The sequence below is a fragment of the Choloepus didactylus genome, chromosome 12 (assembly GCF_015220235.1).
Source record: "Choloepus didactylus isolate mChoDid1 chromosome 12, mChoDid1.pri, whole genome shotgun sequence".
Classification (NCBI taxonomy): domain Eukaryota; kingdom Metazoa; phylum Chordata; class Mammalia; order Pilosa; family Megalonychidae; genus Choloepus; species Choloepus didactylus.
This window is the reverse complement of record NC_051318.1, coordinates 18,591,525-18,608,428: the sequence shown is the minus strand read 5'-3', so window position 1 is coordinate 18,608,428 and position 16,904 is coordinate 18,591,525. Positions and strand designations below refer to the sequence as shown.

At 38.0% G+C, this 16,904-nt stretch overlaps 1 protein-coding gene across 7 annotated transcripts in view; it reads left to right on the top strand.

Moving 5' to 3' along the window:
* The first annotated feature begins 4,727 nt into the window (after positions 1-4,727).
* Positions 4,728-16,904, top strand: part of IFT88 (intraflagellar transport 88) — a 165,700-nt gene continuing 153,523 nt past the window's right edge. For 6 of the 7 annotated variants that reach the window (XR_005211244.1, XR_005211243.1, XM_037800627.1 and 3 more), the window contains exons 1-3: positions 4,728-4,858; positions 13,344-13,449; positions 16,645-16,707. Coding sequence is in view for 5 of the 7 variants with exons in the window: in XM_037800627.1 (XP_037656555.1) it covers positions 13,360-13,449; positions 16,645-16,707 (153 nt within the window). In the remaining 2 variants the exon portion in view is untranslated. The remainder of the gene's footprint in view (positions 4,859-13,343; positions 13,450-16,644; positions 16,708-16,904) is intronic. The other variant, XM_037800626.1, reaches the window with a different exon arrangement.

Below are 16,904 nucleotides of genomic sequence, written 5' to 3'. Positions count from 1 at the left end.
CAGTTGTGTGGCAACAAGTGTCCGGTGGCAAGATGGTGGGTATCAAGTGGAGAAAGTGCCCACAGTAGCATCCTAAGTAGGGTGACCAGTCTGTTCTGGTTAGCTCTGGGTTTTCCTGGTTTTAATACTGAAAGCCCCATGTCTTGAGAATCCTCTCAGTCCCGGGAAACTGGGAGGGTTGGTGGCCATAACTAAGCAGATTACTCCTGTGGTCCAATTAAAAAAACAATGTGGTAACATATATATAACTCAAATCTTCCCATTTTAACCATTTTCAGTGTACAATTCAGTGGTATAATTACATTTACTATGTTTTTGCTCCCATCATCACCATCCAATACCAAAAGTTTTTCATTACCCCAAACAGAAACTGTACCTATTAAGCAAACTCCCCATTCCCCCTTTCTCTAGCCCCTGGTAACCCTTCATCTACTTACTTTCTGCCTCTATGAATTTGCATATTCTAGATATTTCATGTAAGTGGAATCATACAATATTTGTCCTTTTGTTGCTGGCTCATCTCACATAGCATGATGTTTTCAGGATTCATATGATGAAGAATGTTTCAGAACTTCATTCCTATTTATGGCTGAATAATACTCTATTGTGTTTCCACAGCACATTTTGTTTATCCATTCATCTATCCTCTGGTCAGATTTTGGTTGTACCTTAGCTCTCTAAGCTTCTTTTGTTTCTCCAAGCCTTGTTCCTTAGCCTTTCTGACAATTCTGTGAGCTACTTGTATCCTTCCAAAATTCTCTTTTTCTGCTTAACACAGTAAGAATTAGTGTTTCTTGGCTGCAACAAAGAATCTGGAGTAATGCAACAAGGGTCAGAATGTGAAGGGTGTTGTAAGCCACATTGTGGAGTTTAGACTTTATCCAGAGGTCAAGGCAGAGTGGGGAGAGGGAGCCCAAAAGGGTTTAGCAGGCAATAATGTGATCACATTTTCACTTAATGATGATCCTCTGGCAACAGTGTGGGGAAGAGCTTGATGGAAGATTGAAAAGTTAAGAGGAAGCCATGAGCACAGTCAAGAGAAGATGGCTGCGTAGACTCTCCAGGTGCGAGAAGGGGTGGAGACAGGCATAATGGTAGGGGAGCAAGTTAGCAGGTTGGATAGAATTACTGATGAACTGCAGACAGCCCAGCCCTTTAAGAACACAGACCCTGAGACCAGGAGAGCATCTGTCCCTTGTAGAACACCAGCCTGAACATGCCTGTTCCATTCCACCTTCTTGGAATACAAGTCCATGAGGCTAGGCTTGCTACTTCCTGCCTGCAGTCACTGCAATGATCTGCAGCTGCCATCACCAGATGACTATGAACAAGGGGTCTGGCCTTACCCTTTTCAGAACCACTAGCCTCCCTTTGAGGCCATGCTGAATCCTGGTAGAACCATGCACTCAAACCTTCCAAGAAACTATCAGGTCTAAACTTACCTCCTCTCTCATTCGTTTTCCCTGATCACTACCCAAAGTGCATGTCATTCCAGTACATACCCTGGATGCTCTGTGCATCTTTCCACTGGTCTGACTCCTCCCCAAACTCTCTGAAATTCCTGTCCTATAACTGGCAAATTCCCCATATCTTCCACTTCTCCCAATTTTTCCTTGCTTTAATGGCAAACTGGCTGTCCTCCAAGAACACTGCTTCCCTTGAAGCCCTCTCAGGTAAAAGTTATTTATTCTCCCACAGTTCAGGAGCCTCAGAGTCAGAAAGTAGGGCTGGTCATTTCCTCTTCCCAGAACTACTTCCAGATCATCAGTTTTCCACCCCTTAGCAAACCTTCTGTTTCTGTGAACTCAGGCCATCAGGTATACCCTTTTCAAACCTCTTCCAACTTCCTCTCACTCTTCCTCAGTCTTTGCCACTTGGCTCACAGTATACCTTTCCACTTATCCCAGTGACTTCAAACCCTATTCTCTTCATCTCAAATAGCTTCCTCAAGATGACACTCACCATCAAACCCTGAACCTTGTCACCACCTCAAAACTCTACCACTTCCATCCTCATTAATTTTAAAAGCCTGCTCTCCCAGTCTGTGGAAGTATCCCTACTTCAACTGTTCTTCTGACTTCCTCAGTACTTTTAATGACTCCTCCACTTTCTTCCTATTCATTAGATTCATTCATTTCAGTGCTTTTATTATTTTTATTAAACTTCATGTTTATCATTATAACTCCCTTTCCCTTCTGTCCTTTCTTTGTAATGGCCTAACAAATTCCAGCCCTGGGTTAATTCTACCATTTGCCTTTTCCATGTCTATACCTAACTGGAGAAAATGGGGCCACGAGAGTACCAGAAAACAGGGCAGATTAGCATCACTAAAAATTCATGATTGTCAGTGTCAACTGAGTGGTCAAAATTACTAAGCAATGTTACTTTAGTTCTCTGATGTGCTCTCCTCCTCTCTGCTTATTCTTTACTGTTTAGGTTAAATTGTGTCCCCCAAAAAGATATTTTGAAGTCTTAACCCCCAGTACCTCAGAATGTGATCTTATTGGGAAACAGGGTCATTGTAGATGTAATTAGTTAAGATGGAACCAAACTGGATTAGGGTGGGCCCTAATCCAATATGACTTTTGTCCTTTTAAGAGGGAAATTTGGAGACAGATGAGAGGGGTGATGCCATGTGAGGATGGAGACAGAGACTGAAGTGCTATAGCTGCCAGGGTATGCCAGGGATTGCTGGCAAACACCAGGAGCTAGGAAGAGGCAAGGAAAGATGCTCCCCTACAGGTTTCAGAGTGAGCATGACCCTGCTAGCACCTTGGTTTTGGACTTCTAGCCCCCAGAACTATGAGGCAATAAATTTCTGTTGTTTTAAGCCACTCAGCTTGTGATTCTTTGTTATGGCAGCCCTAAGAAACTAAGATATATACCTTCTCCACTTTTCTCAAACCTTGGAACCTCCTCCCTCTACCCTCTTACTCAACCATCTCTCTTGCATCTTAAACTTCTTTCTACTGGATTATTTCCATTAGCATTCAAACATGCTGCAGTGTCTCCTATCTTAAAAAACAAGCTAATAAAAACCCTCCTTGGATCCTCAAACTCCACTCCATCTGCTACCGCCTTATCTCTTTCTAACCATTCTCAGCCTGATTTCTTGAGTTGCAATATCCAGTCACTATTTCATCTACCATTTACTACTCAACTGAGTGCAATCAGCTGTTGATAACCTCAGTTTCCTTCAAAGAGCTCTTGCTAAATCAACTGTGACCTTCATATTGCTAAATACAGCAAAATGTCTTTGAGTCAATTTGGCCTCTCCATAGCATTCAACATGGTTGTCTACTTCCTCCCTGGTGACACATTTTCTTCCCTCAGTTCTTATTATGTTCACTTTGCTGGTTTTGCTCCAATATCTCTGACCATTAAAAAACAATCATCAGGCGCTCCTCTTCTACAAAATCTTTAAATATTAAGTTTTCTAAGGCTCAGTTCTAGGCTCTTTCTTCTCCCTCTATACCCTCCTCACTCACACCCAAGTATCAGATCCATCTATTTTAGGAGTCAATGAGTCCTGAATGTATATCTCCAGCTTGGATTTCTTCTCTGAGCTTTACATTTTGATATACAATTGCCTACCCAACTTCGCTATTTGTATATTTCACAGGCATCTGAAACCCAACATGTTCAACAGTAAACATTTTCTTCCTCAAAACTGCTTCTCCACTAGCCTTCTCCTAATATGATTTCAGAAATGTTGGCACAAAACACCTAAGGAAACCTGAATCTTTTATAATGGACAACAGGCAAACATGCCGGACCTTTGCTCTAGAAGGAGACATTACCTTTTTTTTTTAATACTGCACAGCAACAAACCTGCTTTCCTCCGGGGTGGGGGTGGGGTGGGGTGGTGGAAACTAACTTTTCCTACCGAGGCAGTTTGCTATTACAAACATCCTTGCAAAGATTACCCAGAACAAAGTCTGTCAGTGTCTCTGCTCACAAGAACTGCAGAAGCCAGAGACCTGTAGATAGTTGTATCCCAACAGATGCCTTATTTTTAAAACCCATTAATTACTGTTGTTTTCAGATTCCTCCAGTTTCCCCAAGAAAAATTTAATGAAAATTCAGCAGTTATGAATTTAATTCCTCATATATTTATTCATCTAGCATTTATTAAAGCTTTACTGTGAACCAGGGTCTAGATGCTTGGGACCGAGTTTCAGTCCCTGCTCTTTAAGGCACTCGCGGTCTAGAGGGGAAGGCGGCAAGAACACATTAGGAGCTATGATAAAGGTGTGCACAAGGTGCTGCGGAAAATCGCAACGCAGGCAGGAGGGAATGAAGAGAAAGGGAGGCTTCCTACACAGGCACCATCTGAGAATAATTCTATCGGGTGATCAGAAGGCAGCTGCTGAGTACACGCAAAACAATCATCCAAGGCTTACAAGATCAGTGTGGAGGCTACGGGATATATTTTACAATAACAAAGTTAATGTGCTTTCTGGATGATTTCATCAGGATGTCTAAGAGGCGGCTCTCCCGGACCTCTTCTGAGTCCCTCTGCACGGGAACCCCACTGCCCCTTCCACGTACAGTCCTCCTACCCGCTCTCTCTCCCCTATACCCTTCGTGATTCCACTCCCCCACCCCCACCCCCACTTTGGCCCCTTCACGCTGGCCTCTCGCCCGGCCCTGCTCCCACTCCCCTCTCAGCCGGCCCCGCCCCAATTCTCCCCCGCCACGCCCCCTCCGCGCGGGGCACTGTGGGAGCGGCTTCCTTGGATTCCGTGCTTGGCGACGGCTCAGGCACCGCGGTGTGGCCTGCGAGGACTCGGAGTAGTAACGCGCTGTCAGAGGCCGCCAATTGCCTCCGCCTTACCGCGGCTCCCCTCAGCGTGAGGTAGGAGATGGCCCGGGGGACCGAGAGCGCCCTTGGCGATGTTTCGGCCCCGTGGCTGCGCCGCGTGGACCTCGCGGCCCTTCCCGACTGGCTGAGTGTGGAACGCCGACCCCTCCTTCGCCCGCCGGGCCTTGTGATGGGGGGGGGGGGGTCCTCCACAGCGCACTTCCGGGAGGGGCCAGCCTTCCATCTGCCCCGCCCGCTCGCTTTCAGCGGTCTCCCGTTCATCTTCCCCTTGCCCACCTCTGCCTCTCCACTCCGGCTGCCAGCATCTCTCCTTTGGGGCGGCGCGGGCTGTGGGGGCTTGTAGACTGCCTGTGAATGGACTCTTGCTTCCACCGACACCTCCTTCCCACCCACACCTCCTTCCCACCCACTTCCATCAGAATCTGTCCTTTAGGTGTCCGCATTTGTCAACTCTGAAACTCGGCCTTTGATTCTCAAACATTTATTTCCATAGCCAGTAAGTTTTTATTGCCCCTTTTAACAGGGATAGGCAATTCTGTTCCGCTTGGTCACAACTTAACAAGGAAATTCGAAACCAAATCAAACCGTTTCACCAGCTCTGGAATTTTACAGCATATACGTTGAACATTCTCTTTGTGTGTTATATAAAGCTTTTGAAATTTTCTAGTAAAAGGTTTAGTCCAGAGTGAAATGTAAAACTACACAGCAGAATGCGTAAAGCACGTACTTCTCACAGGATGAAAAAATTCCAAAGGCTTGAAGTGCTGTTTTCCAAGATTCATTCTAGGCCTAAAATTGCACTTTTTCAATTACCAGGATGGTTTTCTGGTTGTGAAAGAAGTACAGTAGGCATTTTTGAAAATAGACTGTCCATGGTAGATATTACAGGAGTATTAAAGAAATTTTGCATTTTATAAAAAGTTTTACTGGCATTTACTTTATATTAAGGTGGCATTGTCTCCAGATTATTTCAGCATAAGAGTCTTGTGTGTAGAAACAGCTTTTGGAACAGCTTGGAGAATCCAGAAAACCAGAGTTCTAATTTGTGTTCAGACACTAATACCTATTAGCATTGGGGAATTCAGTTCCCCTTTCCCAGCCTTGCTTTCCATATCTTTAACAAGCCCCTAGTGTTCTGAGGCATGCTCAAGTTTCAGGACCACTGGTTTAGCTTTATCTGACCTAAACTTTTAAGTTAATGCAGGTAATTTGGAATGACCAGTTTCAGTATGATTGACATTTGATCTCATGGTACTGAATTTTCATCTTCAAAATGTAATGAGAAATTAACTCAAGATGGATCAAAGACCTAAAATATGAGTTAAGACTATAAAATTCTTAGAAGAAAACATAGTTGAAAATCTTCTTGACCTTAGATTAGTCTTTAATTTCTTAGATGACACCAAAAGAACAAGCAACCATAGGAAAAAAAAAAAACAAAAAACAAAAAAATGGGATGTCATCAAAATAAAAAAACTTTGTGCTTCAAAGGACACTAACAAGAAAGTGAAAAGACAACCCAAAGAATGGGAGAACTCTTAAAACTCAACAATAAAAAGACAAATAATGCAATTTAAAAACGGGCAAAGTATCTGAAAGACATTTGTCCAAAGAAGATATACAAATGCCAATAGGCACATGAAGAGATGTTCAACATCATTGACTAATGCAGAAAACTGCAAATCAAAACTGAAATGTCACACCCATGACTATAATTAAGTCAGATAATAACAACTGTTGATGAGGATGTAAGAAAATGGAACCCTTATACATTGCTGGTGGGATTGTAAGATTGTACAGCCGCTTTGGAAAAGAATATGGCAAAAAGTAGAACAGTTACCATTTGACCGAGCAATTTTACTCCTAGGTTATTTTAGTAGTTTGCTAGGCTGCTCAAGGCAGATATGAAATGGGTTGGCTTTTAACAGTGGGAATTTATTAGCTTACAGTTTGAAGCTGTGAGAATGTCCAAATCAAGACATCATCAGGGCAATGCTTTCTTCCCAAATATCCGCTGCCAGCAATGTTTGGATCCTCTGCCACATGACAAAGCATATGGCAGCATCTACTGGTCTCTCCCTTCTCTTCTGGGTTTTCTTGCTTTCAGCTTCTGGTTTGCATGGCCTGTCCCTCCTCCTCCCTTCCCGTCTCCGTCCCCCTCTCCCACTCCTCCCCCTCCTCCTCCCCCTCTCCCACTCTGTATTCATTCTGTTTATAAAGGACTCCGGTAAAAGGATTAAGACGCATCTTGAATGAAGTGGGTCACACCTTGACTGAAGTAGCCTCCTCAAAAGGCCTACTTATGATGGGTCCACCCCCACAGGAATGGATTTGCTTTTCTGGGGCACATACAGTTTCAAACCACCATATAGGTATATACCCAAAAGAAATAAAAACATGTCCGTACAAAGGCTTGTACATGAATGTTCACAGTGGCATTATTCATTATAGCCCCAGAGTGGAAGCAACCCAAATGTCCATCAACTGATGAATGGATAAACAAAATGTGGTACATCCCTACAATGGACAATTATTTGGCTATAAAAATGAATTAAGTACTGATACTACAAATTGGATGAATCTTGAAAGCATTATGCTAAATGAAAAAGGCCAATCACAAAAGAAAATATATGTTTCCATTTATATGAAATGTCCAGAATAAGCAAATATATAGAGGGTAAGGGGGTGATAGTTAAAGCGTATGGGATTTCTTTTTTCTTTTTTCTTTTTCTTTTTTTGTTTTTTAATACATTTTTTAATGTGAAATTTAACGTATATCCATAACAGTGGTAGCTTTCAAAGTATAATTTAACAAATAGAAAATTTCAAAGAATGTTATGGGTTATAGTTCCACAATTTCAGTAATTTCCTTATTGTAAAATATATATACAGAAAGGTGATAATTTTCAAAGTACAATTTAATGAGTAGCTATTGAGCAAATTTCAAAGAATGTTGTGGGTTACAGTTTCATAGTGTAAGTTCTTTCCTTATGGTGAAATGTAAGATATATGAAGAAAGATGATAACTTTCAAAGTACAATTTAATGAGTACCTATAGAGCGGATTTCAAAGAATGTTATGAGTTATGGCTCCACCGTTTCAGTTATTTCCTTCTAGCTCCTCTAATACCCTAGCATCTAAAAAAAATGTATTTATTTAAAAATTCAGTATTCATAATCCTTTGTTAAATCCTATCTTGTCTGTTGCTACCCATTCCTCTCATTTAATCACTTTCTTGATCTTCAGGGGTGTCTAGGCAGTGACCACCCTAACTTATTCATATAAGGGGTGTTGACATTATGGGGAAGGGGGCTGCATCTGATTGTTGTTCTTAAAGAGGCTGTTGCCTCTGGGTTTTAGGACTTGTCTGGCATAGGAACACTCAGGTGGATTTGAGTTTCTGAGAGATAAACATAGTGAGTAAAACTTTTATAGATTCTCAGATAGGGACCTAGGTATTGCAGGACTACTGTTGGTTGGGGCATGGCATACTATGACCATTTGGGATAGCTAGGTAGAGCTTATGTAACAGTAACCTCCAGGATAGGCTCTCGACTCTATTTGAAATCTTATTGCCACTGTAACCTTATTTTGTTACTTTTCTTTTCCCTCTTTTGGTCAAGAAGGCATTTTCAATTCCTTGATGTCAGGGCCAGGCTCCTTCCTGGGAGTCGTGTCCCAGATACATTCCCCTGGGAGTCATGTACCACATAGAGGGGAGGTTAATGAATTTATTTACTGATTTGGGTTTAGAGAAAGGCCACATCTGAGCAACAAAAGAGATTCTCTGGAGGTGCTTCTTAGGCATAATTATAGGAAGGCTACCTCCCATTTACAGCCCTAAGTTTCACAAGAGCAAACCTCAAGATTGAGGGCTTGACTTATTACGTAGAGTGTTCACATAGCATGCATTCTGTTCAAGATAAAAAAATCAGTTATCACATTATCTTCACTTAGTTGTGAATCACTTCCAATTTTAAACTATTATCATAACACAAAACACCCCAAAGCTCTTATCAGCCCCTAATTATTCATCCCTAGTATTAGTGTAGTATTGGTAAGGTATTCCTATTAAATACAGTCTGTAATATGCAATTGGTAGTTTTCCCTATATACTACTCCGTTGTTAACTCTTTGTATACTTAGAAGTATATCATGCAAACAGTTATTTATATTTATAGTGCTACTCTGTGGATTACATGCCTTTAAAGAACCACTTTCAATCATGTTGACCTTCAGTGCGGCACTGATACTTACAATCCCATTAATGAACTGTAATCACCCCTGTCAATTCCCATACTTTTAAATTCACCCTCATTATGATGTCTGTACATATTAAGTTATTATTCCCCCTTCACTAGCTTCTGTCTATCTCTAGGTCCCCTATATTCTATGTTAAATGACACTGATTTTACATTGTTCAGGGCATTCACATTAGTGGTAACATACAATAGCTCTCCTTTTGTGTCTGGGCTATTTCACTAAGCATTATGTCTTCAAGGTTCATCCGTGTTGTCATATGTTTCAGGACCTCATTCCTTCTTGCTGCTGCATAGTATTCCATCATATGTATATACCACATTTTGTTTATCCACTTGTCTGTTGAAGGACAATTGTATTGTTTCCATCTTTTGGCAATTGTGAACAGTGCCGCTATGAATATCAGTGTGCAAATGTCTGTTTGTGTCACTGCTTTCAGATCTTCTGGGTAAATACTGAGAAGTGAAATTGCCAGATTGTAGGGTAACTCAAGATCCAGTTTTCTGAGGAACCACCAAACTATCTTCCATAGTGACTGTACCATTATACAGTCCCACCAGCAGTGAATAAGAGTCCTAATTTCTCCACATCCTCTCCAGCATTTTTAGATTCCTGTTTGTTTAATGGCAGCCATTCTTATTGGTGTGAGATGGTATCTCATTGTGGTCTTGAGTTGCATTTCCCTAATAGCTAGTGAAAATGAACATTTTTTCATGTGTTTTTTGGCCATTTGTATTTTCTCTCAAAAATGTCGTTTCATATCTTTTGCCCATTTTATAATTGGGCTGTTTGTACTAATGTCATTGAGTTGTAGGATTTCTTTATATAGGTAGGGTATCAATCTTTTACTAGATATATGGTTTCCAAATAATTTGCGTTGGTTGCCTCTTCACCTTTTTGTCAAATTCCTTCGAGGTACAGAAGCTTTTGATTTTGAGGAGTCCCAATTTATCTATTTTTTCTTTCATTATTTGTGCTTTGGGTATAAGGTCTAAGAAGCAACCTCCTAGTACTAAGTCTTTAAGATGTTTCCCTACATTATCTTCTAGCAGTTTTATGGTACTGTCTCTTTTTTTTTTTTTTTTTTTTTTTTTTTTTTTAAATCATCATTTTATTGAGATATATTCACATACCACGCAGTCATACAAAACAAATTGTACTTTCGATTGTTTACAGTACCATTACATAGTTGTACATTCATCACCTAAATCAATCCCTGACACCTTCATTAGCACACACACAAAAATAACAAGAATAATAATTAGAGTGAAAAAGAGCAATTGAAGTAAAAAAGAACACTGGGTACCTTTGTCTGTTTGTTTCCTTCCCCTACTTTTCTACACATCCATCCATAAACTAGGGTACTGTCTCTTATATAGAGGTCTTTGATCCACTTTGAGGTAATTTTTGTATAGGGTGTGAGGTAGGGGTCCTCTTTCATTCTTTTGGGTATGGATATCCAATTCTCCCAGCCCCATTTGTTGAAAAGACTGTTCTGTCCTAGTTCAGTGGATTTGGGAGCCTTCTCAAAAATCAGTTGACCATAGATCTGGGGGTCTATTTCCAAACTCCCGATTCAATTCCATTGATCAATGTATCTATCGTTGTGCCAGTACCATGCTATTTTGACTACAATGGCTTTATAGTAGGCTTCAAAGTCAGGAAGTGTAAGTCCTCCCTCTTTGTTCTTCTTTTTTAGGATGTTTTTAGCAATTCAAGGCCCATTTCCCTTCCAAATAAATTTGGTAACTAGCTTTTCCAAGTCTGCAAAATAGGTTGTTGGAATTTTGATTGGAATTGCATTGAATTTGTAGATCAGTTTGGGTGGAATTGACATCTTAACAATGTTTAATCTTCCTATCCATGAACATGGAATATCTTTTCACATCTTTAGGTCCCCTTTTATTTCTTTTAGTAAAGTAATGTAATTTGCTATGTAGAGGTCTTTTATGTCCTTGGTTAAGTTTATTCTTAGCTACTTGATTTTTTTTAGTTGCTATTGTGAATGGAATTTTTTTCTTCAGTGTCTCTTCAGTTAGGTCATTTCTGGGGTATAGAAACATTACTGAATTTTGCACATTAATCTTGTATCGCGCCCCTTTGCTGAATTTATTAGCTCAAGTAGCTGTGTCATCAATTTCTCAGGATTTTTGAAATACACGATCATATCGTCTGCAAATAATGACAGTTTTACTTCTTCCTTTCCAATTTGGATGCCTTTTATTTGTTTGTTTTGCTGGATTGCTGTGGCTAGAACTTCTAGCACTATGTTGAATAATGGTGACAGCAGGCATCCTTGTCTCATTCCTGATTTTAGGGGGAAGGCTTTCAGTCTCTCTCTGTTGAGTACTATGCAGGCTGTGGGTTTTTCATATATGCCTCTTATCATGTTGAGGAAGTTTCCTTGAATTCCTACTTTTTGAAGTGATTTTATCAAAAACAGATGTTGAATTTTGTCAAATGCTTTTTCAGCATCTATTGAGATAATCATTTGATTTTCCCCCTTTTGATTCGTTAATGTGTTGTATTACATTGATTGATTTTGTTATGTTGAACTACCCTTGCATGCCTGATGAACCCTACTTGGTCATGGTGCATGATGCTTTTAATTTAAAAATTAATAATAAAAAAATTATGAGAAACCTCATGTATTTGCTTTTATACTGAGCAATAAGATTAAGCTGAAATTTTCTTAGGAATTTACCAGCACATTTAAAATTGTACAAGCTTTAAGAAAATATATATTTTAAGATATATGAAGTAATTTAATAGAAATTCTAAATTTCTTGGGTAAGTAGCCCTACACCCCCATCCCTCTAATCCACCCTCCCCCCCCCCGCATAAACACACACAAATTGCCTAACATGTTCAGTTGATTTGAATGAGACTTCCTCTGAGAAGATTTCCCTGATTCCCTGGTAATTATTAATAACATTTCTCCCACAATTCTATTTTACTTTGCTTTAACATCTAATTTATTGCCTTGTATTTTTCTTAACATTTTATTATGAAAATTTTCCAATGTCAGCAAATTCGAAAGAGTTTTGCAGTGAACATCAGATCTGTTACTTAGATCCTGCCATTAATATTTTACTATACTTGCTTTATCACACACGTATCCATTTATCCATCCCTCTATCAATCCATCAATCCATCTTATTTTTATTTTTAATTTCAATGAAATTACAAATATTATACTTTCTCTTAAATACTTCACCATGCACATTAAAGTTCAGTGTTTGTTTACAGTTTTTCTTTTGAACTAAAATTTACCTACAATGAAAAGCACTAATCTCAAGTATGCACTTGCTGTGTTTTCCCAAACACATAAACCTAAGTCCCCCATCATGATGTAGAACATTACCACCACCCCAGAAAATTCCCTCATGCCCTTTCCCATTCAGTCCCTGTCTTCCACTCACAAGAAGCAATCACTGTTCTGATTGCTTTCTATCATAGGTTATTTTTGCCCGTTCTAGAGCTTCATTTAAATGAAATAATGTAGAATATCTTCTATGTAAGGCTTCTTTAACTCAGCATAAGTGATATTGTTCCATGTTGTTACATATATCATCAATGTGTTAATTTTTTTATTGCTGAATAGTATTCCATTGTGCAAATATGGAACACTTTACTTATCAGTTATCTTGATGGGCACACTGTCTCTTTTTCATTATTACGAGTAAAGCTGCTATGAACATTCTTGTACAAATCTTTTTAATAGGCATATGTTTGCATTTTTCTTGGGTTAATACTTCGGGGTGGAATTGCTTGCTGGGTCATAACAGGTATATGTTAGCTTTATGAAATTGCCAGACCTTTTTCCAAAGTTGTACCATTTTACAACCTCACCACACTACATGAGTGCTCTGGCTGTTCCATATGCTTGCTGACATTTGCTATTGTTTGTCTTTTTAATTTTAGCCATTATGGTGGGTTAGTAGAGGTATTCCATTGTGATTTCTGTCTTGCATTTTAATCGATTATTACATATCTTTCTTTTACTTTATACTATGCTCCTTGAAAATAAGAGTAATCAACTGTATACCTCTCTAGTGCTCTTTCAACTTGTATAATTTGCATAACAAATGCAGAATGAATAAATGTTTTGATATCTAGTTTTGAGGATTTGATGTGAAGGAAAATTTAAATCATAAGAATATGTATAGATAAATTTGGCCGTAAAGGTTGTTAAATAGTTATACTTCATTTGAATGAAGAATTATTTCTTTTCTTAAGAATGTATTTATACTGCCAGTGTTTCATAGGTACAAATGATGGAAAATGTACACCTGGCACCAGAGACAGATGAAGATGACCTTTATTCTGGTTATAATGACTACAATCCAACCTATGATACTGAGGTAAAAACAAAAAAAGGTTATTTTTACATTTGTCTTTGTTAACAAGCTGATTATGGTAGAGGCTTTGGATTTGAGGGTTCTGCTTTTAATATGCTTTAGATTAAGTAAGCTCATTCAAAAGCCTAGAAAAGTACTATTACTAAAGACTCACTAACTTCCACCAGTAATCAAAATTGCAGCAAATGAGAAGATCAGGAGCAGTGTCTTACAACTAAGATGAATTATGTCCTTGTCTTCTTCAGCACAGTGCTCCAGATTATTTCCCTCTGCAAATATGTGTGTATCTTCATGTATTTTTGGATAAAATGGGATCATACTGTGTCTACTTTTTAGTAACCTGCTTTTTCTCTTTCATGAATATCCGTTTATGTCAATAAATCTGTCTCTCAGTATTTAGTGTTATAGTAATTTTAAAATGTGGAATTGTTACTTAGATTTGCATATTTTATATCTGTTTACATCTCTTGTGAGGATTACAGTTTCCAAATTGTAAAAAACAAAAACAAAAAAAACATTTTTTAACAGTATCTTTTAATTAGAGTGAGCAAAAAAAGTAAGGATGAAGGATGTGGGTGTTTACTTGTGGGTGTTAGTTTACTTGTATGAGTATCCAATATTAGCATTTTTAGGACTTTCAGTATTACTGATTTAGGAAACTTTATTGTATTGTAGGTTTTCTATATAGCTTTTAGTAATTTTTGAAGTGGTTTTTTTTTTTTTTTTTTGCTCCTCTGGAGTAAATTGAGAGACCTAAGAAGAAAAAAAGGAAAGAAAGAAAAAAAATTCATTTATTCTAAACGAAAGAAAAATCTAGGAGGTACTACTGATCATTATGGAAAATATAAAAGCACAGAAAATCAGAAAAAAAAAGAAACCAAATGACATAAACCCTGTCACCCATACATTACCAATCTTAGCTTGACATTTTGCTGTATTCCTTAGTGTTTTAATGTACTCAGGTACTTCCCTCAGTCCCTTTGCACACATAAACACACACATGGATATGTTTATAGAGTCTCCTTTTAAAAAATTTACATTATAACATAAGCATTTTCCTAAGTTAGTATAAATTATGAAAACCATTGAAACCTCCCCTTTCTCCCTGTTATAAAAGTAATACATACTCATATTGAAAAACAAAATTACCCATAATCCTGTTACTCAGAATAACCACTATTAACATTTGGTTGCTTTGTCTTTCCTTCATGCATACATATAAAATTTTTTTCTCTTTTAATTTTTTGGGGATTGAGCTAGCATTTACTTTTCTGTTTGCTTTTTTACACTCAACTACATCATAAGCAGTGTCTCAAGGCATTGAAAATTTAAATATAATTTTAATGGCTGCAAAATACCAAATATGTATACAGTTAGTTAGAACCATTTTCTCATCATACAATATTTATTTCTAGTTTTCTGCTGTTGTAAATAACATTGTGATGAAAAACCTTATGTAAAAAAAGATTTTCTGTATTTTGAGCAAACATTTCCTTGGATAGATTTCAGAAGTAGAACTAATAAATCATGAATATGATCATTTTTAAAGCTCTTGAGAAACTTTCTAACACCCCAGTTAGATCATCAAAGTGTGGTTTCATTATTTAATTTGAAGTGAATGTTCACAATATCAGATGCAAGAATAAATTCATAGTAAATAAAATGAATTTCTTTTATCCATGGTTTTCTTTTATCTTAATTAATTGGAATACTAACAAGTTCAATGTATAACTGAATTGCTTGAAACAGTTTAAGGTATTCATAGATTATGCCAATTGCTGGATCACAAAATCAGAAAAGTTGTATCAGTTTGGTGTTTGTAATTGGAGAATTTATTGGCAATTCTTTTTAGTTTGTCATTTAGTTAAAATTCATTGCGCTGATTAAATCAGATTTCCTTAGCAGTTTAGGAATATTAGAAGACTTCCCTTTACCAAAAGATCTGCCAAAACAGAAGAATAATTATGCTGAAGAATCTAGCCAAATTTTGCCTTTGGCTTTATACTTCATACCAAAGTTTGCCTAATTTTTATGGCTGACTGAGAATTGTGTACATATTTAATTTTATGTAACTAATGTATAAGGTACTAAATATTATTTAAATAAAATTAAAGAAGAATGCTTATACATTATAAAATAATGCTTTAAAGTGCATTGTACTGACATTTGGATTATATAAACATTTTATTTTATCTGCAGATTTTAAAAATGTTTATTAGTGACTCTTTTTTTACATGGCACATGGTTTATATTTATTTTTTAATAATCAAGTATATTTTTGTGTGAAGTAGATTGAGGTAAATCAGAAAGGAGGGTATGAGACTTGAGCATAAGTGTATCAAGGATTAGAGTAAGATTTTGTGTTGGGGAATAAGCAGTAGGAGGTAAAAGCTGGCAGCAGATTGACAGTTGGTAAGATTAGGGTGCTTTTAAGAGAGTATAAAAATGGCATTTTATCCAGGAACCCTGTCCTACCTTGACTAATATTTTTTTCCTCGAATTTCCTGAGGGAGAATGTAAGTACAGGTTAGGAATCAGCAAAGCAAAAGAACCCTTTTATTTTGACTGAGGCTTTGTTTCCAAATGGCAACGTAGGCTGAACTCCCAGGAGTACTCTATTTGCCTAGTGGCTTATGTGGTCTCCTTCCCCCTAAACTCCAATCTGAATCTCAGACTTTCACCACTCCAGCGAGATGAAAAGCCTCATTCACTTGGGCAAGAGAAAGTGGAACAAGAGAAAGTGTTTATTCCAGTGCTTGTAGAGAATGTGGCCTTGTCTGTCTCCCTGAGGCTGTCTCAGGTGGGACTCAGGTAGTAGCTGTGGTCCCAGAGCAGAGGAGGAGAGGGGGTAAGAGACAGGAAGGGGGCCAGGGAGAATGAGAATGAAAGAGAATTCTCTCTTCTTGCTGCTCTAGCCACTAGGAAAAAAGAAACAGAAGAAAGGCCATATGCTTGTGTCCTTGATTTTTTTAACTGGGTGTAAGTAATACCATCTATTTGAACAGTGGCCAATAAAATGTCCTTCAAATTGACTGACATTATCAGTACTGCTCTTCCTAGGGGAGCAAGAGCCTTGGAAATTATAGGAAATTATACAGGATCTTTAAATACCAAAAAGAGGAATCTAAGCTTTTTGTTTTTTCAATTCCTACTTCACACAGAATGTTAAGCTTGCCTTTTCATTCCTTTTCACTTTAGGAATTGGAGAATGATACAGCTTTTCAGCAAGCTGTGAGAACTAGTCATGGCAGAAGACCTCCAGTAAGTGAATTTTAAAGTATTTTAGATGGGAGGATTTATTCATGCTTCCGAAAATATAAATGTTATTATTTACAGAAAGTATTGGAATAGGTTTACTTAAAACATTCATTCTTTAAAAAGTTTTTGCCCCTTTCTAATTTTTAAAGTTATGTAAATATTGGTTCTTCAAAACATTGGGGCTTAACTTGCAAATTTCT